Source organism: Pelodiscus sinensis, chromosome 5 (assembly GCF_049634645.1).
Source record: "Pelodiscus sinensis isolate JC-2024 chromosome 5, ASM4963464v1, whole genome shotgun sequence".
NCBI classification, from domain to species: Eukaryota; Metazoa; Chordata; order Testudines; family Trionychidae; genus Pelodiscus; species Pelodiscus sinensis.
Genome location: NC_134715.1, coordinates 4,740,276 through 4,766,021, shown reverse-complemented (window position 1 = coordinate 4,766,021; position 25,746 = coordinate 4,740,276). Strand labels below are relative to the sequence as shown.

Genomic DNA, 25,746 nt, shown 5'->3' with positions numbered 1-25,746 from the left:
GATAGCCCTCGGCTTAGCCGAGAAAAACCGATTATTTCAACAGCTCATGCGTGAAAGAGAAGGCAGGCATGCGATGGGCAAACTGAGCTCTTGGGAACAAGTGTTTACCCAAAGGTAACAGTAGCGAGAGACTCACAAGAGTCTCAGAGTTCATTGACTCAGGCTAGCTGGGCTTGGGCTGCTGGGCCAAAAGTAGCAGTATAGACAGAGACCTGCCCCCTCGCCAGGTTTGAGTCCAGATCCCACCCTGCCTGAGCTCAAATACCTACATGGCTGTTTTAGCCCTGTAGCCTGAGCCTCACGAGCCCAAGTCAGATGACCTGAGGTCTGAGATTCGGTGCTGCTGGGCTGTTATTGCTGGACTCCACAGTTTGCTCTTCATGGGAGCTGAGTGCCCCGAGCTCCCACTTGCTTCAGCCGGAGATGTGGGTGCTCAGCACTGCTGAAAACTGGGCCTTCATGCAATACCAAAGCAGGAACATAAGGTATGGGGCAGATTTTCCCATGTGCTCAGCACCCAGCAGCTCCCACTGAGACCAACGAGCTTTTGAAAACCCAGTCTTTACAGGGTGAAGGCACAGGGCTCGTGAAGTCACCGCAAACCTATGCGCTGAGCTAGCAATGGCACCTCGAAGGCTGGCTGAGAAGTCAAAGTGCAACACAAAGGGTAAGAAGTTCACCCAAGCGTGTGGACTGAGAGCCGGGGGAATGTCCAAGCGCTACAAGAGCAGCACGGTCTAGCTCAAACAGAACGAACTCAGGCAGACACCCCCTTCTAGCAGGGCTGCCCTTACTCATATGTAGACTATGGAGCTGAGTGGGGCACCACTGGTCTTAATGTCCACCCACCTGCCTCTTCCTATCCCTGCTCTGTGTCCAGGGCCAGCTGAGGGCTGGGCAAACTGGGCCCGGGCCCAGGGCACTGTAGCTAGAGGGTGAGGGGCAACTGGACATGGGTGTTGCTGGGCAAAGGGGTGGAGGGTGCTGGGCAGGGGGCCGTGTGGTGGGACAGGCTGGAAGTGCAGGGTTGGGGTAGGGGGCACAGGTGGGAGGAAAGGCAGGGGTGGGGATGAAGGGGCACTGTGCAGTGGTTAGGGGCAGAGTGGGTACAATGCAGAGGCTACTGGTAGAGGGGGCACAAGATGGAGATGCAGGGGTTGGGGAGCCACGGGAAATGGGTGGGGCTGTGCCCACAGGGGTCGGGGGCACCAAAATACAAGTTTGCCCAGGGCGCCATTTCCTTTAAGGCCGGCCTGGCCTGTGGCTCTGCTTCCTCCAGCGAGGATCTGGTTAATTTACAAGTGACACGCCTGCCAGAGCTGTGAGCAGAACATGGATCCTGGGAAAGAGCCATTCAAGGGGTAAGGAAGCCGTCTGACAGGCACTGCACAGCCCAGGTCTGGATTGTCCATTTCTGAATTGGCTGTGTTAGGTTACAGGACCTTCCTTTAAAAGTTGCTTAAAACTATTTCATTACTGTGTTGCTGAAGATGATAAAATCACAGCTCTCAAAATCACCCCCCGCCCCGACGTCACTGGCCATGGGGGCACCATTGTAATAGAACCGCGCTGGACCCATAAATCCTAAGGACAGCCCAGCTTCTAATACAGTCCCGGACAGGCTGCGTATGGCTATTGGCTGCAACTCCTGGTCCACAAGCCATTTCCCTATTTTTCCTGAAGCCTCTGCGCTGAAAGCTGGCATGATCCACAACAACAGAATCACTAGAATCTGAATCTGCACTGAAGTTCTGGAAGGGTGCCAAAAGTGATCATCTTCAATTATTTTAGGGTCGTTAATCAGCACTTTGATGGTGCACATTGGTTAAATCCCCAGGCTCTAATTAGCCATCAGGACACAGAAGGTGGGAAGTGACTGATTTCATTAGATGGAAAAACCCTCCAAGGTGATAAATCACATTTACAAGAGACTCATTTGTCTGCTTTGTCATCCCATCTGTGTTGGACACCAAAGCCGCTGCATCATCATTCTCCGGTTGTACATATAGCTGCTGACTCCAAATGGTGGGATTACTCCCTTTAATTGTTATCACTTAGCGTTTGTTAAGCATGGAGTAGCCGGAGCTGCACAAGAGCCAGAGAAGTGTGCAGTGTGTCCCCCAAGGAGCTTAAAAAATAGGTGAACAAATAGGGATTTGTCAAAAATCCCCATGGAATACAATCTGGAAGAACACAGTGCTTTCATCTCCGTTGGACTGAGCAGGCGGGTGTTTAAAGCAAGTGTTCTAGTACACTGACAAACTCATTAGAAATAGGGAATTAATTCTGGTAACAACGATCTTCCTATTGTATTTATCAGGCTGTCTTCTCCATACAATCTGAGCACCTCACCACCTTTAAAGTACTGCTCCTCAGCTCCTCAGAGATAGGAAGATGTTATCATCCCCATTGTTCCTATCCCCTCTCCTTTTCCTTTCTGTCCGTCTGTCTAATAAGAATTTGGCTTAGTCAGAAGCTTTTTGGGATCCTGCTGAGATAGGCAGCTAAATGCAATGCCCTAACTAGCCCGATGGTACGAGTTTGCCTGGTCTCAGAGCGGCTGATCAGACCATGGGCGGTGCCTGTGTTTTTCCAGTAGCCAGGTTGCCAGCCAGAGTCAACACTCTAGACAAAAGCTGCATTTTCTATCTTTGCTGTTCCCTTTGCCTGTGTCTGTCTTGTCTTTTAAGAAATAGAATGAAACTTGGAAAACAATAGCATCAAACAGCTCCAGCCCACGCCAGTGAATTTCATCTCTTTTCTCCAAGGAGAACAGCTATTACTTTTCTCTCTTTCTAAACAGCTCTCCAGCTAAAGGGAAAGGAACACGGGACATGGTCACAATGAAAGCCTTGCATCATACTTTACCATTTAAAATATTCTAGCCATTTCTTTTCTTTTCAGCTTTAATAAAAGGTTAAGAGCTGTTTATTGGTGTGTTTGCCATGGTACGAACGAGGCCAAGACCTCTGTAGATCCAATCCTAAACCTTGTTTAATGTGGTTTAATGGTGGACAGTGATAGGGTCATGTTACAGACCTCTGACATTTTGGGCCCCTTTATTCCATTTAACTTAATACAACAGACTCCCCTCCACTTTCCCTTCTCTACAGGAACATGCCCAGTTCTTTCACACTCTCCTCCTAGGGCTTGTTAACAAAAATGTCTCTCTTTTTCTTTTGTTACTCTCCTTTGATCTCTCTCCAATGTTTCCATCTTTCTTAAAGCAAAGTGCCCCAAAACAGTCACAGGCCTGGTCAGGTGAAGCCAGGTGAGGTCTCCCCAATGCTGAATATAATAGGACAGTGACCTCCCATGTCGGATATATGACGCTTCTGTTATTCTATCCTAGAATGGCATTTGGGTTTTTTCGCAACAGCATCACATTGTTGACTCATTCGATGTGTGAGCCACAATAATCCTCTCTACTCCATTATTACAATCATTTGTGGAAATATTGACTAGTACCAGGGCTTAAACTCTCAAAGAGGAATTTCCAGCTCTCCCCATGGGAGGTGCCAGGGCTCAGGGTGTCAGGGTTTCAAAATATTTACTAGAGCTCTGCTCTGGATAGCTCCGGCTGAATTTAAGCCCTATTTAACACTGAACCTGGGACAGACTGCTGTTAGGCCCACTAAAGGCTTCCTCACAGTTTGACAGCAAACCATTGATAACTCTTAGAGTAAGTTTTTCAACCAGTTGTGCACCCACCTGATAGTAATTTTATCTGCTCCACATTTCCTAATTTTCTTATAAAAATGCCATCTCATAATAAAGGTAAAGAAAAGGAAAGAGGCTGTTCACTATGTGCAAGAAACATTTCAGGCCAGGATTTTCAAAAGTCCTAAAGGGGTTAGGTGCCCAAATGCCTTTGAACTTCAATAAGATGTAGGTGTCTAATGCCCTATGGCATGATTGAAAATCCCAGCCTACATGCATTTTCTCCAAGTTAAGCTTCACTGCCAACAGAGAGAAGCTGTTCATGCAAAGATTAAAGGAATTCAGGACTGATCGTTGTTACAGATGTTAAAAGAGGAGCCCATGAATCTGAGGCCATGTCTTCACTAGGTGGAAGATCAACACTGCCACGACTGATCTTCCGGAGTTTGATTTAGCACAGTGGGCCCCAACCTTTGGGGCTGCCGCGCGTCCAGGGCCAGCACCGCGCATGTGCCGCGTGCCCAGAGCAGGGGCCGCCCATGCACCGTGCGCCCGGGGCCAGCACTATGCATGCGCCATGCGCCCAGGGCAGGGCTGGCCGAGATCATTCGGCAGGTGCACATAAATGCCCCGGCGGGCGCTATGGCGCCCGTGGGCACTGCGTTGCGGATCGCTGATTTAGCAGGTCTAGTAAAGTCTCGCTAAATCAAACTCAGAGGGTGCCCCCATCAGCTCCGGTGGTCCTGCTCTTCCTGAGGAGTATGGGATGCTGATGGCAGTGTTTACTCCCAGAGTCTGCCCGCTGTGGAGACTGCGGAAACTCAAATTAAGGTACATCCATTTAATTAACGTAGCTGGAGTTTGCATCTCTTAACTCAACCTTCCCGTGTAGTGAAGACATGGCCTAAATTCACAAAGGCAGATCAGGGAGGATCACAGTGATGCCGTTTCTGACTGACCCAAGGCGGGCAGGATGACCTGTCTCCCCGCTGACAGTGCTAAGAAAAGGCAATCTGGCTCGTGGGGCTCTCAGCAGTGAGAGGAGCAAACCTCACTAGACGCCCATACTCACTTGGAGGTGTTTTCAAGGATTGCTTTTACTTCGTTCATTTGTTCTTTTCCAAAGTAAACTACAGTGAGGTGAATTCTTCCATCCTGCTCAATGCCCATTTCCCTAGGACAGACATCAAAATAAATTATTAATTGCCTGTGGATGTTTGCTTTCCCAAACACCAGCCACTCCTAGTTGGGAATGTAGGACGATGCTAGACTTTGCAGGCCAAATAGTCTGCTGGAATCATTCCAGTGAGATCTTTGCCCCCCTTCATTGATATCTTTTAACCCATAGAGTGCTACACTGGCTCCATTTGAATGAGCTTTAGGATATGGCCTAAGATATGTCATAGCTCTGCATTAGCAGGCTATAAATTGTCATCTAGTAATTACCTGAGTTATAGTAGCAGAGCACTCATCCAGTCACCTAAGATGACAGAGAGAAAGACACTGCAGGAAATCCAGCTGTTGAGTGGCAAATTGCTAAAGCCAGCACCTGCAGCCTTAGCTCCCAGGAGTCTGTTAGAAAAGTGGGAATTCAGAGAGGGAAATAAAATCCTGTACCCTCATTTCTATTTCTTGTATACTAACATGCCGACGTATGTCCCTGAAAACTGTGTAAGGGGTGTCCATTCAAACTAAACTCTCGAGAGGCCTGAAGGAGAGCTCTGTATGGCTCGAAACTTGTCTCATCAACTGAGTTTAGTCTGATGAAAGATATTCCCTCGCCCTCCTCATCTCGCTAAGAGAGAACAAATCACTTGGCCTAAGAATCTCTGCATCTGCCAGGATGTGTGTCGCTCTTGGGCAAGGACAAAGCGAAGTCATATGAGTCTCTCAGTTTTCTTATCAAAATGCAAGCCTCATCACTGGCAGCTTATTCTTAGTTCTGACCGGGAGCTACACCTTGATTAAACCCATTCCTGCAATTGCTACAGCTGCAGGGGGGGGGGGGGGAGAAGGGAAGTCAGAAAGAAAGAGCCTTGATCAAAATTAACGAAGCACTCTTGAGTCCAGGCACATTTTTATTGCCGCTCTATCACTTATTTATCCTTTCGTTGGACTACTTGCCGTGACTCTCATGGGAGATAAAACAATGACTCTTATTTTCTAGAAACCTTCCTGTGATACTTAGGGAGTGAAACGGACAGAGTCATTGAGGTTGTTCTGGCACCTATTCTCTCAAAGATGTAAATAGCAAGTTTCCAGCAGAATAAAATACTTGGTACATGCTTTGTCAACTTCAGAAACACCGATGACTGTAGCATAGCCCGTTCCCTTGTTCCCCACTACTAAAGCTAATTGCTGTTCATGTGAAATACCTGTTGATCCAAGCAAATGCAAATAGATTTTTTTAATGATAAATTGATGGTTTTCTGCACATTTTTTCTTTCACTGGGAAAAAAAGTCATTGGTGTTTGCAGAAACTGCATCATAGTGTATACAAATATTAAGGTAGATATAGATCCACAAAAAGAAACAAACCTGAAATTTTGCATAAATTGTCGAAACTTGCCGGCTCTCTTGGCTAATGGAACTACAATGTTAATAAGCGTGTTGGCCATGTTGAGGTTCTCATTCTTCACTTTCATGATGGGACCAAATGGTCGGAATAAAACGACTCTTCTGAATGTGTGGGGTCTGTCTCCTTTGAAAGTCAGCTCATACAGCGTGCCTTTATCTTTTTCCGTTCGGTAGATACCTGGTAGGAGAATATGAAGGAAGGGAAGCATTAGCATGACACTGGATTCCCCAGGAAGAAGTTGCAATATTAGGTTGCTTTTGTAATTTAGACTTGGCAGCAAAGAAATGAGACATTTTCCTACAAAATAAATTAGCAAGTACTCTAGCTCTTCCATAGTTTGGAACCAGAACTCAAAATCTAATAAGGGACACACTCACATTTTAGGAAGGTGACTTTCCTATGTCTCATAAAAATCCACCTAGATGACAAGTCTCTGAGAATCACCATTTGCACATACAGTAGAACTTGTTAGATGCTTGCTCCTTATTTTTCAGGATGTTCCAAATGCACAAAGCACTACCAGGTTTTCCCCCTCTGGAGAGTTTACACTAGACACACATGAAAACTCCTGTACAGGAAGTGCCCAAGGTCCTGACAGACACCATCTTCTTCATTGTCAAACTGCAGAACCAGGGAGCGAGGAAGTGACTATGTTCAGCTCTTATTTTTGAGATGCTTTCTAGCACCATAGAAAGTTTATCCCTCCAGGGTGGCAACGTCCATTAAGTCTGCGAGGATGTTGTGGAAACCTGCCCTTTGCTTATGAGCAGCAGGAGATTGCTTGGAATGCCCACTGAAGCAATTTCACTCTGGCAAGCAAGTATGTCATCATGAAGATCCCACAGCAGGAGCGATTGCCCCCTTCGTCTTCTGTGACCATCCATGGTGCCTATGCCTGGCTGCATCGGAGGGCAGGGAACCAGCTGTGAATCTGAGACATCTCTGGTATGACTAAGCTTGTATGAAAGTAATGAACTTAAACAATGGAGGCCAATACATCCGCCTGGGTGTGGCAGGTAACAGGGTTTGTCTCAGGGACTCTTTTTATGAGGCTAGATCAGAAATTTATTTGAGCCACTTTAGGTCTAGGATAAACCTAAAACGCCCAATTTTCCTTGGGATAGGACGAATTATCAAGACTGATTATGGCTGGGGTTTTCAAAGTCTAAGGGAGCTGGAGTAAGTCCCATTTAAATGCAACCTTAGGCTTCTTGGAAAATCCCAGCTTACCATTTTCTGTCTTTCTGCCTTCCTGAGGTGAATTTTCCGTTGTTCCACCACGCATTGGGGCATCCAGCATCAAACTCATGAAGCTGAAGTGTAATTTTTGCTGAACCACATGGTGGTGCTGCTGAACTTATTCCTCACCTGATGTGTCTCAATAAGCCAATATATATGTTGCCAAAGCACCAGTCTAACAGCATCCGTATATCATATGGCAATTTCCCAGTGCTCAGGGATGTCTTTGTTAGGTTCCCGCAGAAAAGTGAATTGTTATATACTTAATGGGTGACATTCAGCCTGTGCCAAGGGGCCAGCAGAAAGCCAATGCGCCACTCAACGGCCTTTCGGTGGTCCACAAGCCTTAAAATTCATCCATTAAGGAGAACACCTTCACCCCACACTGGGTGTTTGGACAAATCACTTCCTCCTGGCCAGGTTCACTGGCGTTTTAATTATTCTCTTGACTCAGACCCACTCCTTAAACTCAGTGTGAAAGCTGCATCACATATCCCACAATTATAACCCATAGAAGAGTATAACTGGATCTCTCTGTCTCTCTCACAGGGACTCCAGGGGCCAGCAGAATGCAGTTCAATGGAGGTCTACAAGAAAAAGAGGTTTCTGAGCACTCTGTTTTCTGTCTCCTCGCCAGTATCTGATCCATAACAAACAGTAGTTTTGCCTCTCACCTCCATGACTGTTTAGTTTCCTTGATATCCTCTTGTGAAAGACTTAAAAAAAAAAACTGTGACAAACCACCCCTAATAAATGATGGTAACTGCTTGTCCTTTAACTCTGATTTGATGGACACCTTCAGAGCATTCTAACAGATGTGTGAGGCATGATATTCTGTGGCAGGAGCTGTGCTAGGTTAGCCCCTCGTTATAATCATTTAAACTAGTTTACTGGATAAAAAAGAATAACTTATTGGCCTTAGATCACCCCAGATCCTTATGAGAAATAAAGAGTTTCAGCATTTCTTCCCATCCAAGACAGTAGCTGATTTCAATGAGAAATAGCACGTTTTGTTAACGGCTCAGCCACTTCATGAAGTTAATCATTTCAAGGTGTGCTTTTGGTCTATAAAATCTTGTTAAGCTTGAATGCTGGATATCCGGGGAAAAAACTGCCTCTCTTCTCTCTCAGTGCTTTGGCTGACCAATTGAGATAATCTGAATGGCTTGAGTTTATAGTTTTTGGATATATATATGGCTGGGGGTGGGATACAGGTGGAATCAATGGAGGTTCTGTGGCTCTGGAATTTCCTTCCTCCTCTATCCTGGTGGAAAGTTTGATGATGAATTCAGTATGCTGCAAGGTGCATCTATTTATTTAGGCTTTTTCTGAACGGGTGGCTTGAGAGAGAAAGCTTTCACTGGGAATCAGAATGGAGGCGGTTTTGAGTGTCTGTTTTTGTTTAAATTAAAGATTACATCAAAAAGTTTGGTTTTAAATTTTGTTTGTGCATCTGGCGAGATACCGAAAACGCACTGCATACACTTGAAAAATAAAGAGATATTTCTAATATCAAAGAAGACCTACATTAGATCATTTAATACAATTTAGCCATCTAAAATTTTCCATTAGGTCTTTGGCTGGAGTACAAAAGTCTGCAAACAGGAACTATCCGGCTATTTCCTTCCCCTGAGTAAGAAGTTCGCTAATATGGCAAGAAGGGTACTTTATCAGGTAACTAGACGCCGATTTCCACATCTCATTGCCCTTGTTTATCACTTGTATTACAATGGAGCCTATAGGCCTCAATGGAGACCACAGCCCCCAAATGTTTAGGCATTTATAGTATAGCCCCTACCCACAGCAAAAATGATACACAAGAGTAGTTCTGTTGATGTCAATGGCACCGATCACAGTGCGTTACATTAAGCCCATCATGCCGGATTAGGGCCTAAACAGAGTATTCTTGAGGGAATCCTGCACCAAAACATTACAAATTGTGCACAATATTTTTTAAATTCTGCGAACGTTGTCAGTGAATAACTGTGGCTCTAGCATGGCCGTAGGGAACAGAGGCCACTGGCTGCATTGAGGGAGGAAACCATTCTGACGCTCCCCTCCCCCCCACATCCCTTTCCCAGTACAGGGACCCAGCAGCGAGGCTACACCTGACTCTGCCACAGTGCAAGGGCCGGGCCCTGCCCCTTTGTGCCAAGTGCACTGTAGGCAGGCTCAGCACAGCAGAATCCCAGTGTGAAGGGGCTTAGAGAGGGGGGAGCCAGGTGTGTGGGGAGAGGTTTCTGTGTGGGTGTGGGCGGATCAGTGAGAGATCTGGACGCACAGGGACTCATGGGGGGGGGGGGGGGGTTCTGGATGAAGGGGCAAAGGGAACCTGCAGGGGCTCCAGGTGCAGCTGGTGGAAGCTCAGTGGGGTAGGGACTTTGGGGGCCAGAAGGAGGGGTCTAGCCATAGCGGGTTAGAGTTTGTCAAGGTGAGGGTTAGATGAGCCTACTTTTGGGGGAGCCCCAGCTGCTGCTGAGGGGATGCTGTATGCCGGGCTTCCACCTCCTCGCACAATTGCCCTATCCCCTTTCCTTCTCCATGCCCTTCCCATGCTATCCCTTCCCCGCACTCCCTTCCTTGATGTCTCCTGCACCCCACCATGGGCACACTGTGCCATAGAAAAAAGGAAGGCTCACAGCACACAGAAGGGGAGAAGAACTGGCACTAGGGCCCAGGGTCAGAGGAGCCCAAGATGCAGCCTCCTTCAGCTGGGCAGCTCTGTGCTTCTAAGAAAGGGGGGACAGCAATACAAAACCCTATGAGCCCCCCGGGCCTCACCTTTGTTGGGGGGCAACCCTCCCAAAACTGCATACATGCTTATCTCCCCCCACGCAGCTCCCCCGCCTTTTCTGCCGGGAAGCACAGGAATTCTGTAATGGGGAAGCCTTTTCAAAGGGGGCAGTGCTGCAGAATCCCCCAGGAGTAAAAGACAAAGGAAATATTATTCCCACTTAATCTCTTTGTGACTCAGTGTCACAGCTATCAAGTAAATTGCCCAGGTTCACACAGTGGGAGGGTTGGGAGCTGAACCGACCTCTCCTGAGTCACAATCTAGTGAGGTAACCACAAGAACATCTTTTTGCTTCAGTACCAAGAATCCTTGAATTCCCAGAAGATTTCCCTCATTGCCATCGCCATGTCTAAAACCATCAAAAGCCCTTTTAGCAAGTTACGTGACTCAAAAGCGTACATCAGGTGGGTTTGAATTTGTTGTAAACAAGCTGTGCCTGCACACAAGTCTTGCTACAAAAATTGCTTTAAGTTTCCTCAAGAAAGCAATAAGTTTTGTAAAACACAGGCAGTAGCTATGGTATCAGAACAGGAGAAACCATTTTTTGCTGCTGTCAATAGGTTAACTGGTTTCAGAACGTCCACTGGTTTCCAAAGCAGCGTGTTTGAGATTTGCCAAGACGCTTGGAGTTATCTGCCAAAGCAAATTAGTCCCAGGTTTTTCAAGACAGAGGATGTGCCACTTGGTTAAACATCCAGGCTCAGGGTGGAATCCTAAAAGCCTGATTTGGATTGGACAAACAGTTGCTTGGGGTGGAGGGAGAGGCACAGTGAAGGGAGAAAAACTGGAATCTAATGGGAAACAGATGGGAAGACTAAAACCAAGCAGGAACAGTGGGTTGTGAGAAGCTAGGACAATGGAGAAAAATATCAGCATTTATGGGATCTAACTGTGCACACACAGCGTAGAAGTAGAAAGGACCTGCACACTGCACTGCAGCTCAGATAAACTTGGTTTTGTTCCAATATTCAATGCAGTCAGTGTGCTGCCTTCCCAGGCTAACCCCAATACAATCACGGAGCCCTAACAAAGTGCAAGAAAATTATTCTCCCAGTTCAGCAAAGCACTTAAAAATCAGCTTCAGTCCTACAGATATCGATGGAAACCTGCCTGGCTTTACCTTTCTCTAGACCTAGGCTTACTCCTTTTGTGGTTGCATGCCCTTAAAGCCATACGAGGAAGTTACTCACCTGTGCAGTAATTGGCATTCTTTGCAAGATGTCCCCGTGGGTGCTCCACATTAGGTGACTGCAAAGCTGCATCTGTTTAAGGAGGTGGGGACTTTGGATCTGGCATGAATGCAGTGGATAGGACTGCCTTAGAGAATCTGAGGGTAGAGAAAGGTCCCTGGGGAGGCGCATAGTGCTTTGCAAATGTATGTTGTGATGACCAGGTAGCAGCTGTGCAAATGTCTGCTAAAGGGACCTTTTGGAGAAATGCCACTGAGGCAGACATGACTGGCTGAGTGTGCTCTTATGTTGTCAGGAGGGTTAGCACCTGATAACGAGTAACAAAGTCTTATACAGTCCGAAATCCAGTGGGAAAGTCAAGGGGCTGAGATGGCTTATTGTGATTAGCGATGGAGACAAACAGCCTAGGGGATGACTTCCATGGCTTTGTACATTGTAAATAAAAGGAAGTGCCCTGCGTAAATCCAGCGTGCATGATTGCTTCAAATGCATTAGCATGAGGTTTGGGGAAGAAGGTAGACAGATGTATGGTCTGATTCAGATGGAAGGAAGATTGAACCTTTGGCAAAAAACATAGGACGAGTTTATAAGATGACCTTGTCTTTGAAAAAGGTAGTGTACAAGGGATCTGCCATTAGTGCTGTGATCTCTCCTTCCCATGTTGTGAGAGAGATCTTGTGTCTCATTGTGGATAGTTCTCTGAAAACATCCACTCCGTGCGCAGTGGCAGTCAAAAAAGCAAACAGAATGTTTGGAATCATTAAAAAAGGGATAGAGAATAAGACTGAGAATATCTTAATGCCTCAATATAAAACCATGGTACACCGACATCTTGAATACTGCGTACAGATATTGGCATTGGAAAAGGTTCAGAATAGGGCAACAAAATGATTAGGGGTTTGGAATGGGTCCCATATGAAGAAAGATTAAAAAGACTTGGACTTTTTAGCTTAGAAAAAAGAAGACTAAGGAGGGATTTGATAGGAGGTCTATAAAATCATGACTGGTGTGGGAAAAAAATGAATAAGGAAAAGTTATTTACTTATTCCCATAATATAAGAACTAGGGGTCACCAAATGCAATTAATAGGCAGCAGGTTTAAAACAAACAAAAGGAAGTTTTTCTTCACGCAGCGCAGTCAACCTGTGGAACTCCTTGCTAAAGGATGTGGTGAAGACCAGGACTTTAACAGGGTTCAAAAAAGAGCTACATAGATTCATAGAGGTTAGGTCCATCAATGGCTATTAGCCAGGATGGGTAGGAATGGTGTCCCTAGCCTCTGTTTCTCTGGAGGTGGGTGACAGGGGAGGGATCACATGAGGATTCCCTGTTGTGTTCCCTTCCTCTGGGGCATGTGGTATTGGGCACTGTCGGCAGACAGGATACTGGGCTGGATGGACCATTGGTCTGATCCAGTCTGGCCGTTCTTATGTAGGTAACAGCTACAAGAAAAGCTGTTTTCACAGAAAGGTGCAAAAGGGAGCATGTTGCCATTGGCTCAAACAGAGATTTGGTAAGAGTATTTAAAACCAGGTGGAGGTCCCATGGGTTTGCTGGTGGGGTCACATCAAGGTAAAGTGCTTGGAGGCCTTTGCTGAACCTCTTAGTAAGAGGATGTGCAAATACTGAGGTATTGTCTATTTTGAGCTGAAAGGTTGCTTTGGCAGCGAGGTGTACCTTGATGGAGCTCGGTGTGAGACCAGTCTGTTTAAGGTGCAACAAACAGTCCACGATTAGAGGTAATGAAGAAGTAGACAGGTTAGCGTGTCACTGTGAACACCATATAGACAACATATCGTCTCCATTTCTGGAGATATATTTTATGGGCACTGTGAAGTAGGACACATAGAACGTGACGGGAGCACTCTAGTTCTTGTGTGGAAAACCACTGTGGAGCTGCACGTTCAGAAGATTGGGGTGGCTGGTTTGATTTCTTGGCTGATAGAGGCGATCGTGATGGTGGGGCAGAGGGATTGATGGTACTCAAGACATTTTGAGTAGAAAGGGGAACCAAGGTCGACGTGGCCAAAAAGGTGCTATGAGAATTAAATGTGCTTTGTCGGAGTGCATCTTGACTACTACCCTGTTTATGAGGGGTATTGGGGAAAGGCATATAGGATGTGACCAGCTGATGAGGAAGGCGTGTCCGAGGGAACCATTCCAGCTCTGGAACAGAACAGCGACCACTTCTTGTTTTGTGTGGCAGAGGTCTTTAGTGGGGTGACCCCATTGATGGAAGAGCCACGAAAGAATATGTGTGTTGATTTGCCACTCATGTTTGGAAGGTAGTACCTTGCTTAGTGCGCTGGCCGTGGTATTGAGGTTGCCCGGAAGGTGTATGGCCATGACAGATACACTGTACTTCAGGCACCAATTCCAAAGTGCAATTGCTTCTGTGCATAGGGCATGTGATCGGGCCTCGCCCTGACAATTTATATAAAACATTGCAGTGACATGGTCTATGTATGGTCTCACATGACTGTTGATTAAACAGAGGAAACACTCGCAAGCATCTCTCACTGCCCACAGTTCTAGCACATTTATGTGGAGACCTCTGTCTTTGTTGGACCACAATCTCTGGGCCATGTGATGCTCCAAGTGTGTGCTCCAGCCTGTGAGGGATGCATTGTTCATCACTGAAATGGACAGTTCTGCGGTAAGGAATGGAATGTCAGAACATAGATTTTCCTGTTTTACCCACCAAAGAAGAGTTTTCTTTACTGAGGGTGCGATGGTGAGGGACTTTGATACTGTGTAGATGTTGGGTTTGTAAACCATCCTGGGCCACCCTTGCAGACACCTCGGCTGTGTCTACATTGGCATTCCTTTCTGGAAAAGGGATGCTAATGAGACATTCCTTTCAATTAGGAATAAGGGATCTTCCGGAAAAGGGCTTATTTTCCGGAGAATCGCGTCTACACTGGCGCTTTTCTCCGGCAAAAACCCCGAGCCGGAAAAAAGCGGCAGCCATGTAAATGCAAATTCCGCGGGGGATATTTAAATCCCCTGCGGATTTGCAATTCCGAAGTGTCTCATTAGCATCCCTTTTCCGGAAAGGGATGCCAATGTAGACACAGTCCTCATGTGCAAACTCACATTTCTGACTACAGTTGCAAGCTGCCATGTGACCCAGGAGTTGTAGACAGTTGTGAGACATTATTCTGGGAGAGGACTGCAGCAGCTTGATCAAGTCAATGATTTTCTGAAAATGGTCTGTAGGAAAAAAAATAAAAGCACATGTGTAGTCCAGGTAAGCACCTATAAATTGAATTCTCTGAGTGGGTATGAGATTTGACTTGCTCTCATTTATTTGTAGACCAAGACATTGGAAGATGTGTCTTGTGATCGAAAGAGAGCTTTGAGCCTCAATTTCAGAGCGCGCTTTGAGGAGACAATCATTGAGGTAAGGAAATATGATAATGGCTTGTTTCTGGAGGTATGCTGTAATGACTGAAAGCACCTTTGAAAAAACTCCTGGTGTCCGGGGTGTCCAGGTTTATGGATTTTGGGAAGCAAATGGAACAATCCTGTTCAGGGTTCAAAAGGTGTTTCTGTGTGAATTTGGTCCTGAGTAGAGGCAGGGAGTTCCTTAAGGAGATAGTATAGTTTCTTTTGGTATTCTGAAGTGGGATCAGAGGAGAGAGGTCCTTTTGATTTCCTTTAGAAAGAGTCACAGAATGTTTGCAATGCATTTTCGCTAGTTCACACTGCCTCCTCCCTTTATTCTAGCTCAGCTGTTAAATGTGACTTGCCAGGGACTTTCTTGTTTAAAATGCCAACTGCTAGACAATCACTTATGTCCTCTTTGATTGAGACCAAAGTGACAATGCTTTGCTCATTCGGTGTTCTGGACTTCTTGTGGGTCTCTGCCCTCTGATAAAAGCGCATATCCATTGAGTCAGTACTTCTTCTTTTGGACCAGACCACTCCCACTATTTCAGGATGATGTCATGGCGATTCTTAGTGGCTTCCTCCAGGAAGATGAAGGATTTGTAAATATTTTCAGTTTCCCATGGTGCAAATTCACAAGCTGACCTGAATTTTCCTTGCAGTACCGAGAGCAGGATTCACATTAACTCATGTTGCCTGGACTCACTATATCCGCATAGAAAGATGCCTTTGCATGCTTATACTACACACATTAAAGGTTTAGGATCCATATGGTGTTGTCTCTTAGCGCTGTCACCTCTTAGCACTCCAAAACATTGCAGAAAATGAACACTAAAGAAAAAAAAAAGATAATTATAACAAGCAGACAGCACGTGTTCCTGCCTGAAAAGATGAATATAGCAGACAGCAACTACAAAGGCTAAATTACTAGCAGAAAAGAAGAGGTGTGGCTCTCATTTTTGAACAAGAAAAATGGAAAATCCCAAGCCCTGCCAAATATTGCTGCTGAAGGCCAACTGTCTGGACATTTGGAAAGTCCTTGGGCTAGAGCAAAGCTGCAGAGAAGGAGTTTAACTCAGAAACACCAGATTCTAAACACACGTGATTCTGTCTAGGCGCTGAAGAGCAGGCGATACGGATTTATTTTAAAACACCCAAATGATGCCGCAGAAACATTTCCATCAAATGCTTTAATTTTAATGAGCTGCTTGGACAAACTCTCTCCTTCAGTAACAGCACATGAAATGAGAGAGAGAGAGAGAGAGAGGAGAGGGAATGAACAGACACACACATCCGGATGAAGTCATCACCTTGCAACTCTCACAAGGCCAGCCACTGCTGTAAATCATTGATTGGGTCCTGTGTGGCCAACCTAGGTGATGGAAACCAGCTGTAAAAAGAGCTCCCAAAAGTCAATGAATCAAAGTTTCTTCAGATCAGCTGATGTGTCATTAAGGCCCGGATTCAGCTAAATCAGTGAGATTTAAGCATGTGCTTTGCTGAATCGACCTACATAATCCCTAGAGAAAGTCAAGGGGTGAACTCCTGGCTCTGTTGAAACAAATAGCAAAACTCTCAGCAACTTCAGCAGGGGCCAAGATTTCCCCATGGAATCCAGAGTCCAGAGCACAAAGGAACCCCTCAGATCTATCCTGGATCTACAGACACCAATTCACTCTGCTGCCTTGGGCATAATGAACTATCTGCTTCCAATTGCCTGCTGTCAGACAGGGAAAAGAACCCCTCCTACCCTGCCACAGAGGGTGCTGAGATGGTTCGTTCCTCTGCGTTTTTAAGGCAGCTTGCAGACTAAAAGCGTTACATGTTATTATCAATGCACTAACGGGCCAGATCACTGGCAGGCTCCGGCTGCTTTGAACTGCTTTAGAGACACAACGCAGCTCTAGAAACCTGGCTTAACTGCCCACTTAAACCTGCTTTGTGCAGGGAGAACATGCCAGTGAAGCTAGCCAATTACTGAAATTTCCTATGGGCTGCAGCCCCAGTGGGGTCTGCTGCCTCCAACCCAAGCTCTGTAGCAAGGCACGGTATAGATTGCACATTGACAGTGAGTTATGGCTCGCGTGACAAGATCGGAGCAGAGGGCCTGCCATGTCTGAGCCTCAGGATATACACAACACCCTGCCCGCCCAAAGAGTGCCTTCCACACGCACACTGCTATTTCTAGTGCTGCAGCATCTCATCCCCTCAGCTCAGGTGTACAGACTCCCAGCTGTGGGAGCCTTTCCCCAGGTCAAGGAGACTCGCTGGCAGCAGGAAAAGGCTCTGGCTGGGAGGAGTCAGCAGGGAAAGGCTGTGGTAGTGGGGAAAGGCACAGGCAGTGGGGAAAGGTTCTGGCAGCGAGAAGGCAGCAGGGCATGGATCTCCGCTGCCGGAGCCTTTCCCTGTGACACACCGCTAACTGCAGTGACAAGGGTGATACTCCCTGTTGTCACTGCGGCCTGTAAGGCCGTGCTTTACATGTCACCAAAAGTGCAGAGAGTGTCAGTGGCAAATTCTGGCTCAGACGTTGGTGCAACCTCTCAATGCCCCTATGACGTAGTGGGGGGCTGTCTACTCTAGTGGCCCGGGGCCCACTCTGCTGGGCATTCACTGGTTGCTGTGGGTGACCCCTACTGGCCTCTGTCTGTAAGCACTGCCCAGCAGGGGGTTGCCCCTGAGCACCAGCCACAGACAATCACCAGCCAAGGTTTCTCACCTAACCATGAGAAGGGGTTTAAACAAAGGAAGGGGTGTGGCTACCGGGGGGGGGGGGGGGGGGAGATGTGTGTTCTGTGGTTGTTGAGAAGGGGCAGTCTGGCTTGGAAAACATGAAGAGGATAGATTAAGCCGAATGCTGGTGGTTCAGGGCGTGTGTACCCCAACCCCAAGGGGTCTAAGGCTGCCTGCCCTTACTCCGATGTCCACATCAAACCCGGGCTGTGCTGTGTCTCCGAGAAGCAATAAACCTTCTCTATTCTACTGGCTGGTGGAGTCACATCTTGCTGCATACGGGGGTGCAGGCTTGGGGGGGGTCCCTGACGCGCCATCACAGCCCCTTATAACGGGTTGGACCAAAATGGCACTAATGAGGCCTCAGCAAGCTCTTGCTACTGTCAGGTGCCTTTGCCTCACATTCCACTCTTTATCCCACCACCATCGGTGAGCGAGGGAAGGAAAATAAGAACTGACCGATGACTACAGCAGAGATGCTTTGTCTTCATCGCCCCAGAGAAGGTGTTAGCCTGCCTTTGCTAACTGAGACCAGATGAAGCAAGCACCCCTTAATGCCCAAAAACTGTAGGGGTTCATTAGAGGCAGGGACCACACCAAAGTGCTCTTGAATCTGCATTCCCATCCTGCAGGCTGCAGTGGCCCCTCTGGAAAAGGCAGGCATGTAGCACTCTTGCCAAATGTCAGCTAAAAAGCTACAGCCAAAACACCAGAAGAACAAGGAGATAAATTTCCTCCTTTATCTTAAATTCAGTTGGATTAGCTGTGCAGCTTAAGTTTCCTTTCCAGCTACTGGCATCGAACAGAAAAGGGGGAATGCAGGCGCAGGAATAAAGCGAATCCAGGGCTATTGTATTACCAGCATTGATGCTGCTTTTTAGCACAGCCAGCTCTCCCTTTTTCTACCATACTTCACTGCCACTATAGCACACAGTGACACTCAGTGGCCTGCCACCCAGCCCACAGCACCAGTTTAGACCCTTGCCAGACTCCTGCTCTGAGATGTGCTGTGCTACTCTGGCAGGCCCCCAATCGGGTTTGTGCACGACAGCGGGGGCGCTGCTCTACATGCCTTTCTTGCGCATTCAGGCACACTCCAGACAAGTTCATCATTAGGGCTGTGTCCAGACTCCATGCCTCCGTCGACGGAGGCATGTAGATTAGCCAGCTCGGAAGAGGGAAATGAAGCCGCGATTAAAATAATCGCGGCTTCATTTAAATTTAAATGGCTGCCCCGATCTGCCGATCAGCTGTTTGTCGGCAGATCGGGAGAGTCTGGACGCGATGCCCCGACAAAGAAGCCTTTCTTCATCGACACAGGTAAGCCTCGTGAAACCAGGTTTACCTGTGTCGATGAAGAAAGGCTTCTTTGTCGGGGCATCGCGTCCAGACTCTCCCGATCTGCCGACAAACAGCTGATCGGCAGATCGGGGCAGCCATTTAAATTTAAATGAAGCCGCGATTATTTTAATCGCGGCTTCATTTCCCTCTTCCGAGCTGGCTAATCTACATGCCTCCGTCGACGGAGGCATGGAGTCTGGACACAGCCTAGGAGACAAGAGTCTGCTGTCATTTATATCCGTGTAAAGCTGGAGTAACTCCACTGCCCATACAGGGGTGGCTCCAACCTTTTGAAGGCGTAGAAGAGAGACCAGGATTTGCCTGAAGGAAAGGAGGATAGGAGTAAAAGCCTTGTTCTGTTTCAGCGCAGAAGGCAGCAACCTGCAGCATCTCTCTCAAACCTGGCAAGATGCCATCTGCACTGGAGAACAGAGTGGTGCTTTGGCTGAGTCAATGCTGCTACAAGCAGTTCCCCCCACAGGGCTGTGTCTCTAGAGGGACCTAAAATACCTCCCTAAGATACAGATAGACATATAATCAAAAAAGAAAACCCATGGCCTCTCCAACCAGCCTTTCTCCAGATGATGGAAGACGTTCAGGAGAGCACAGATGGAAAGGAGACTGACAGAGAACCCAAGTACCTGCAGGGACATCTGTGTGTTTGTGTGTGCTGTGTGCAGGTGCTACAACTGCAAAAACTGATTGGATCGCTCGATAAGAGCAAAGGACATTTACAGAGCCCAGTCAGTCCTAGTACTGAACAGACCTTGCCATGCTAGCTGGGTCCCACTGCGAAAGTAAGCAGCATCGATCCTAGAGACCAAGTCACGGCTGTCTAAGCCACATCCTAGTTTTAAATGACCCCAGTGATGGAACAACCCTCTAATGGCTGGGGAATGGACCGGGCACATTAGCCACTGATCTTTTATTTCACTTTAGGACTCTTATAATATCATGAATGGTGTGGAACAAAAAACCAAAGCAGTGTTATTTACCCTTTCCTACCACGCAGAAGCCAAGGCTTACCCAACGAAAGTGAACGACAGTGGGTTTAACACAACGAGAGGAAGTACTTTCCCATACACTGAACTTGTTGCTGGGGAGGGTGTGAAGTCCACAAGTAGAACTGGGCTCAGAAACAGAACTAGGGACATTTGTGGAGGATTGGCCAAGATGGTCAGAGACACAAGCCCATGCTTGGGATGACCCTAACCGCTGCCTTCCCGAAGCCAGGAGGGGAAGATGGAAGTGAATCACCCCAACTACCCTGTTCTGTACACCTCCTCTGTAGCTCTGGAACTGTCCTGTTGGAGACAGGATACTGGTCTCACCCCGCATGGCAGGCCTTACATTCACCGCTCTCCCCCTTACTGCTCATTTTGCTCTTCTCACTGATGGAGTTATAGGGTGACCTGAAAATGAACAAGGGATTCAACCACTGACTTGGCTGCTTCTTCATTCCTCCATGCACAATGCCCTGAATGCATGGCATCCCCCCCCAGACTCGTCTATATGGCTGCTGCCCTCTCCTCTGCCCCTGCACCAAAGACAGCTAGCGAGGCAGTTGGGGAAAGCAGAGGGTCTTCATTTGCATGGTATATAAAAGCTAGGCTTTTCAAAGGAGCCCAGGGACATTAGAGACCTAGCTCGAAGGGAGACCCATGTGCATTATAGGGATTTGAAAGGTTAACCAGTGGGGGCTAGAGCAGCTTCCCACCCGCTATGGGCACGGGGCTGCTCCAGTCCCACGGGGTGTGGCGTGCACAGGTGTGCTCCAGGCATCTGAAGAAGTCCCTGTCCACGGCAGGCCCAGGTGCTCTGGATGCCCCCGTCCATGGCAGACTGCAGACAGGGATTGCTACAGACATCCAGAGCAGCCTGCCCCCCAATGAAGTGGTAACTTCATGTTTAACCAGTTGACCAACTACACAGGATTTTACATCCCTAGTGCATTAGCTCTCAATAGGCGCCCCCTCTAAGAGATGAGTAAAACGCTATTTCTAACTGCCAGCCCTACAAACTCAACCTGGAACCTAAGGGCTAAGCTAAAGCACGGTGCACCTTGGTCCTCCCGCTCTCTGCCGGTGGCACACAACAGTTTAGGCTGCTGCGGGCTGTAATGCTTTGGTCTGATCTTCAGTTGCTGGGTTTGGTGTGTGCAGGTGCCGGGTGGGGTTTAGTGGCCTGTGAAGTATAAGGACCTGGTGGTTCTCCTGGCGTTACACCATGAAATTGAGCCATCAATTCTATCGTTGATTATGTACAAGCCAGGAGCGAGTGCAGCTCACTTCCCTAACCACGCTGGCTGCTAGCAGGAGTGACTGCAGCCTGTACACACGGACAGCAGATCTGTGGCGGGGGAAATGTGCAATGCTTATGAAGCAGAAAGGCCCTTTTACATTACCCCTACTCTCAAGGGGTCATCCCTTCAGGACGGGGTGAGGTGCTTTGGCTGGGGATAGCCCTGGCCAACTGTGGCTGGGGTTGTCTGAATGGGGAGAGTTCCGTGGCTAGACAGAGGCTAGAGGGACACCCAGATGGTAACCCCAAACTCCTCCTTAACAAGCAGCTCTGTTCCCACAAACACAAACCTTCGATGAAGTCTGAGGCTGCGTACATGGGATGGTTTGTGTTGCTGTCACTGTCCGGGCTGTTTAAAGTCTCCAGAGCCAGCTCAATCGCCTCCACCAGCTCGTCCCGCTTGTCCTTCCTCACAGGTTTCTCCTCGGGGTGGCGTGTCAGTCCCGTCTCCAACTGATACACCTTCTGCAGGGTGAAGCTCTCAAAGGGCACAGCCGCATACTCCGTGGGCAGCTTGGCGCCGGCGTGCACCTCAGCTCTGTCGATTTGGGAGCGCAAGAACTGCAGCAGGTCGGCGGGGGTTTTCTCTGGGTTGCTGTGCTCCAGCCCTGGGCCCAGCGAGTCCGTGTAGTGGTCCTGCAGGCTCTTCAACTGCTCGCTCCGTTCCTGCAGCTCATCCTTCAGCTGCGCAATTTGCTTTTTGAGGCTGTTGATGTAATTGCGGTGCTGCTCCTCCCGCTCCTGCAGAATGGCCTGATACCCCTCTTTTCCGGTGGGGCTGTTGGCCCAGGGGAACGCAAGCTGCTCATCGGTGCCCTTCGGCGTACAGGCCAGCATGTAGAGAACGGACACGGCAGAGCAAAGCACCAAAAGCAGAATGACCAGCCGAGGGAGCCAGGCACTCAGCCCTCGCCGAACCATCATCTTTCAGGGAGCAGGCGTGGGCACATCAGTATCTACATTGCCGGGCGTGTCCAAATAGCGCCGCTAAACAGATGCATGTATGTGCACAAGTGGGGATGGCAGCTTCCTTCTAAAGCGCATGCTCCACTCGGGTACCAGGTGCAGCCCCGTGTGTACTTGGCAGTGCGAAGAGCCCCTCTGCAAAGGAGAAGCTGTGAGCCGAGTGACACCTGCCATTCCCCACAGTCACTTCCACTGTCATCCTACCAGCTTGCTGAGGTTGGCAAAGGGTGACCTGAAAGGCAAGCGACAAAGACTAGTTACAGATCCCTACGCTACAGTCTGGGCAGTCAGGAGAAGGGACAAGGATTGTGAGTGTGCGCAGGAGCAGTGGCATTTCCTACTGTGCCTAGTAGAATGTCTAAGCAGTGCAGGATACTGCGATGTACTCTTCAGCTGTGGACAATGCTAACTCTGCGAGGGTGCTAAGGCGCTGGCCCTGCAAATCACGATTTCCCCTTCTTCCTCTGCAGCATGGAACATGGATTGTCTGAGCAGGTCTCACTTTTGGCTTTAAACTCTATGAAACTTCAAACATACCGAGTAGTCCAAGTTAGAGCACATTAGGAAGCTCTTCACGCATATGAGCAGGGTCCACAAGGGCCGGTTAGCAGGCAACACCCTGGTGCTCTTTAGTAGTGCACCTCGTCATGCTGTGGAGACAAGCCACTGACTCTGGACAAGGTTGATCCTAACAGTCCATTAAATCTTGCAAATGCTTCAGGAAGCCTGCAGCTGCCAACTCCTAGCCAGTTTTTCAAAAGAGCACACATTCACATTTTCAAGTCTCCGGCACCCACAAACGGCAGCAGATTTCCAAGCAAGCTTAGCTCAGCTCCCACACAGGTTCCTAATTAAGATTTTCCAAAGGGGCTCGGCACCTAACAGAACCCACAGGGACGTATGGCCAGATTTGATGTGCAGGGTACACAGCATTTTCAGTGGCATGGCTTGCAGCCCTAGATTCACTTTTGACCTTCTGTAGTGTCCAGAGGAAACTGTCCAGGAAGATAATGGAGGCATCGTTTGTTATTTTGTTCTTTAAAATTAACCCCCGGAAATGCCACATAAAAGGTTTTTTAAGAGAAGATTATGGATGGGACTTTCAAACTCACTCCGTGTAGGCCTAACTCTGCTGCTACTGAAGTATTTTGACATTGACATCCCTGGGAGCTGAGTGGAGAGCTACTGAAAATGCCACTCTACATTTGCCTGGTTAAGCTCTCAGAAGTCATGAAATCAAAGTTATCCTTAATCCTGCCCCCTTGCATGCCTGCCTTGTGGTATGGTCTTTGGATACTTGCAGTTGCATCAGTCTAGCCACAAATATCTGCACAATGACAGGCCCCTAGATAAACATATTTGACTCCTGAAACTCATACGACTACTGGGGCATTTCCGGGTCTTGACCCAAAGCCAACTGCAAACAACGGGGTTCTTTCTGTGGATTCCAACACGTTTTGGATCAGGCCACTACATACAATGGAGAAGGGGCTAAGGAAGCAGAAGGTGTCTTTAAGGGACAATGAGTAAAAAGTAATGAGTAAGACTAAAGGGACCATTAGATCACCTAGTCTAACCTGTATATCACAGTCTACAAGCCATTATCTTCCATCCTCCGAGCCCTACATTAAACCCAAGGACTTTAGTTAGACTAAAATATTTCAGTCCCACAAACAGAGAACAGGAGGGATCAAGGTGCCACCAAGGCCCAGGGTCCCTGAAACAGCAGGGAATGGCTTGGATAAGAGATGCCCAGAAGATGCCAGCAGATGATCCATGCCCCGTGTTACAGAGGAAGGAGGAAAACCTGGCCCCAAATGTTCCCCCAAGTCAGACTGACAGCAAGCTACACACCTTCTCTTAAATACTGGAGGAAAATGCTATGGGCTCAAGGTGACTTTCAGCAGGCTGCCTTTATGAATTGTTTGCTTGAGCCATCTCCCACCTTCTCATTCCTGACTAGAAGGCAGATGGGAAAGGAAGTTGTGAAATTGTCTTGCAAGCACAGCCACAAAGCAAATACACAAAAGCTACCCATAGTCTGAACCTTGGTTTTCCATCTCTCTGCTGTGCCTGATGCCTCGGATGAAACTGGCCCTTTAATTTTTATCAGTATTTAACAGCAGCAGGGTGTCACTTAGGGATGTGGGCTTGTTTGCGGGGAAGACTATAAAAACACAGCTCTATTTTTTTCAGTGACACTGAACTGCTGATAAAATATTTATAAGATTTCCCACAAAATGCCAGTGATTTCAGTGGAGAATTGTTGCAATAGACAAAAACATTCACAGCAGCAGGAAGAAAGTGCAGAGGGGAGCTTGGGGATCAAACTGTCCTTGCATTTTCTCAATGCTCTTTTCTCAAGAGCTCACCCAGCTCCAGCTAATCCTTACTTGGTCACAATCATCTCTTCTTTAATTGACTTCCAATCACCCACACTGATAATGCACATACTGTACAAGGTGCTGTCAACATGGTAACACCTCTTCATTCCTTTCACATTTGTCAACTGCCTACCTCTTCAATTTGCCTTTTGTTCTGTGGAAGGTGGTAAGGCAGCTGCTTCTTACAGATGTGCCGTGAAAGCCAGTCTCCTGAAATGCAAGGGAGCTATTCAAGGCACAGAAATTAACTTGGGCATTTTTAACTCTCGAACGTATGTGGCCAAAGCACTGCAAGAAGGGATTGGGCAGTGAGGCGAGGGCAGGAAGTGGTAGGATGTAGTACATAAAACACTGCTGTGTGTGTATGCTTCACTTTGCACAATCAGCCCATTGACTACACTGGCCTGCACTGAACTTCAGTGAAAGGATTAGTTGTGCTAACAGAGCATAAACTGAAATTACATTTCCATGGCTTAGATAAACACACTGTTTTAGTTCTCAAAGAGGCATCAGCCTAGGGCTTTGGTTAAAGAGCTCTTCTAGCGTTGACCCTCCAATATGTATCCACAGCAGGCTCCTTGTCTGGGGGTTCCCCTCTTCCCCCATCCTCCTTTTTTGGACTTTTGAATCTTGTCAGACACCCATCTTTAAATGGTCTCCAAGGACACTATGTGGGTCTGGACTGCTTTATTTGCTGAACTGGCAATCCAATGGCAGGAGCCCTCAAGTTTAGAACAGGAGGAGGGGGGATCTCTAGGAACACAAGCCTGACAGCAGATTACAGAATATGCAAAGTCTTTAGCCAGGGACACAATCAGATGACTGAGTGCAGGTACCAGGGCACCCGGGAATCTATTGGGGAACTAATAAAAGAAAGTTCTTCTTCACACAGCGTGTAGTCAACCTGTGGAACTCCTTGCCAGAGGAGGCTGTGAAGGCTAGGACTATAACAGAGTTTAAAGAGAAGCTAGATCATTTCATGGAAGTTAGGTCCATAAAAGGCTATTAGACAGAGGATAGAAATGGTGTCCCTGACCTCTGTTTGTCAGAGGCTGGAGAGGGATTGCAGGAGACAAATCACTTGATTACTGTCTTCGGTCCACCCTCTCTGGGGCACCTGGTGCTGGCCACTGTCGGCAGACAGGCTACTGGGCTAGATGGACCTTTGGT

At 47.7% G+C, this 25,746-nt stretch overlaps 1 protein-coding gene across 9 annotated transcripts in view; it reads right to left on the bottom strand.

Annotated features, from left to right (window-relative positions):
* Nucleotides 1-25,746, bottom strand: part of CSGALNACT1 (chondroitin sulfate N-acetylgalactosaminyltransferase 1) — a 75,924-nt gene that overhangs the window by 10,121 nt on the left and 40,057 nt on the right. For 5 of the 9 annotated variants that reach the window (XM_006125363.4, XM_025185792.2, XM_006125366.4 and 2 more), the window contains 4 exons: nt 24,710-24,786; nt 21,517-22,424; nt 6,199-6,415; nt 4,733-4,834 (listed from right to left, as the gene is read on the bottom strand). In XM_006125363.4, the coding sequence (XP_006125425.1) occupies nt 4,733-4,834; nt 6,199-6,415; nt 21,517-22,150 (953 nt within the window). In that variant the 5' untranslated portion in view covers nt 22,151-22,424; nt 24,710-24,786. The remainder of the gene's footprint in view (nt 1-4,732; nt 4,835-6,198; nt 6,416-21,516; nt 22,425-24,709; nt 24,787-25,746) is intronic. The other 4 variants (XM_075929293.1, XM_075929296.1, XM_006125371.4 and 1 more) reach the window with 1 other exon arrangement.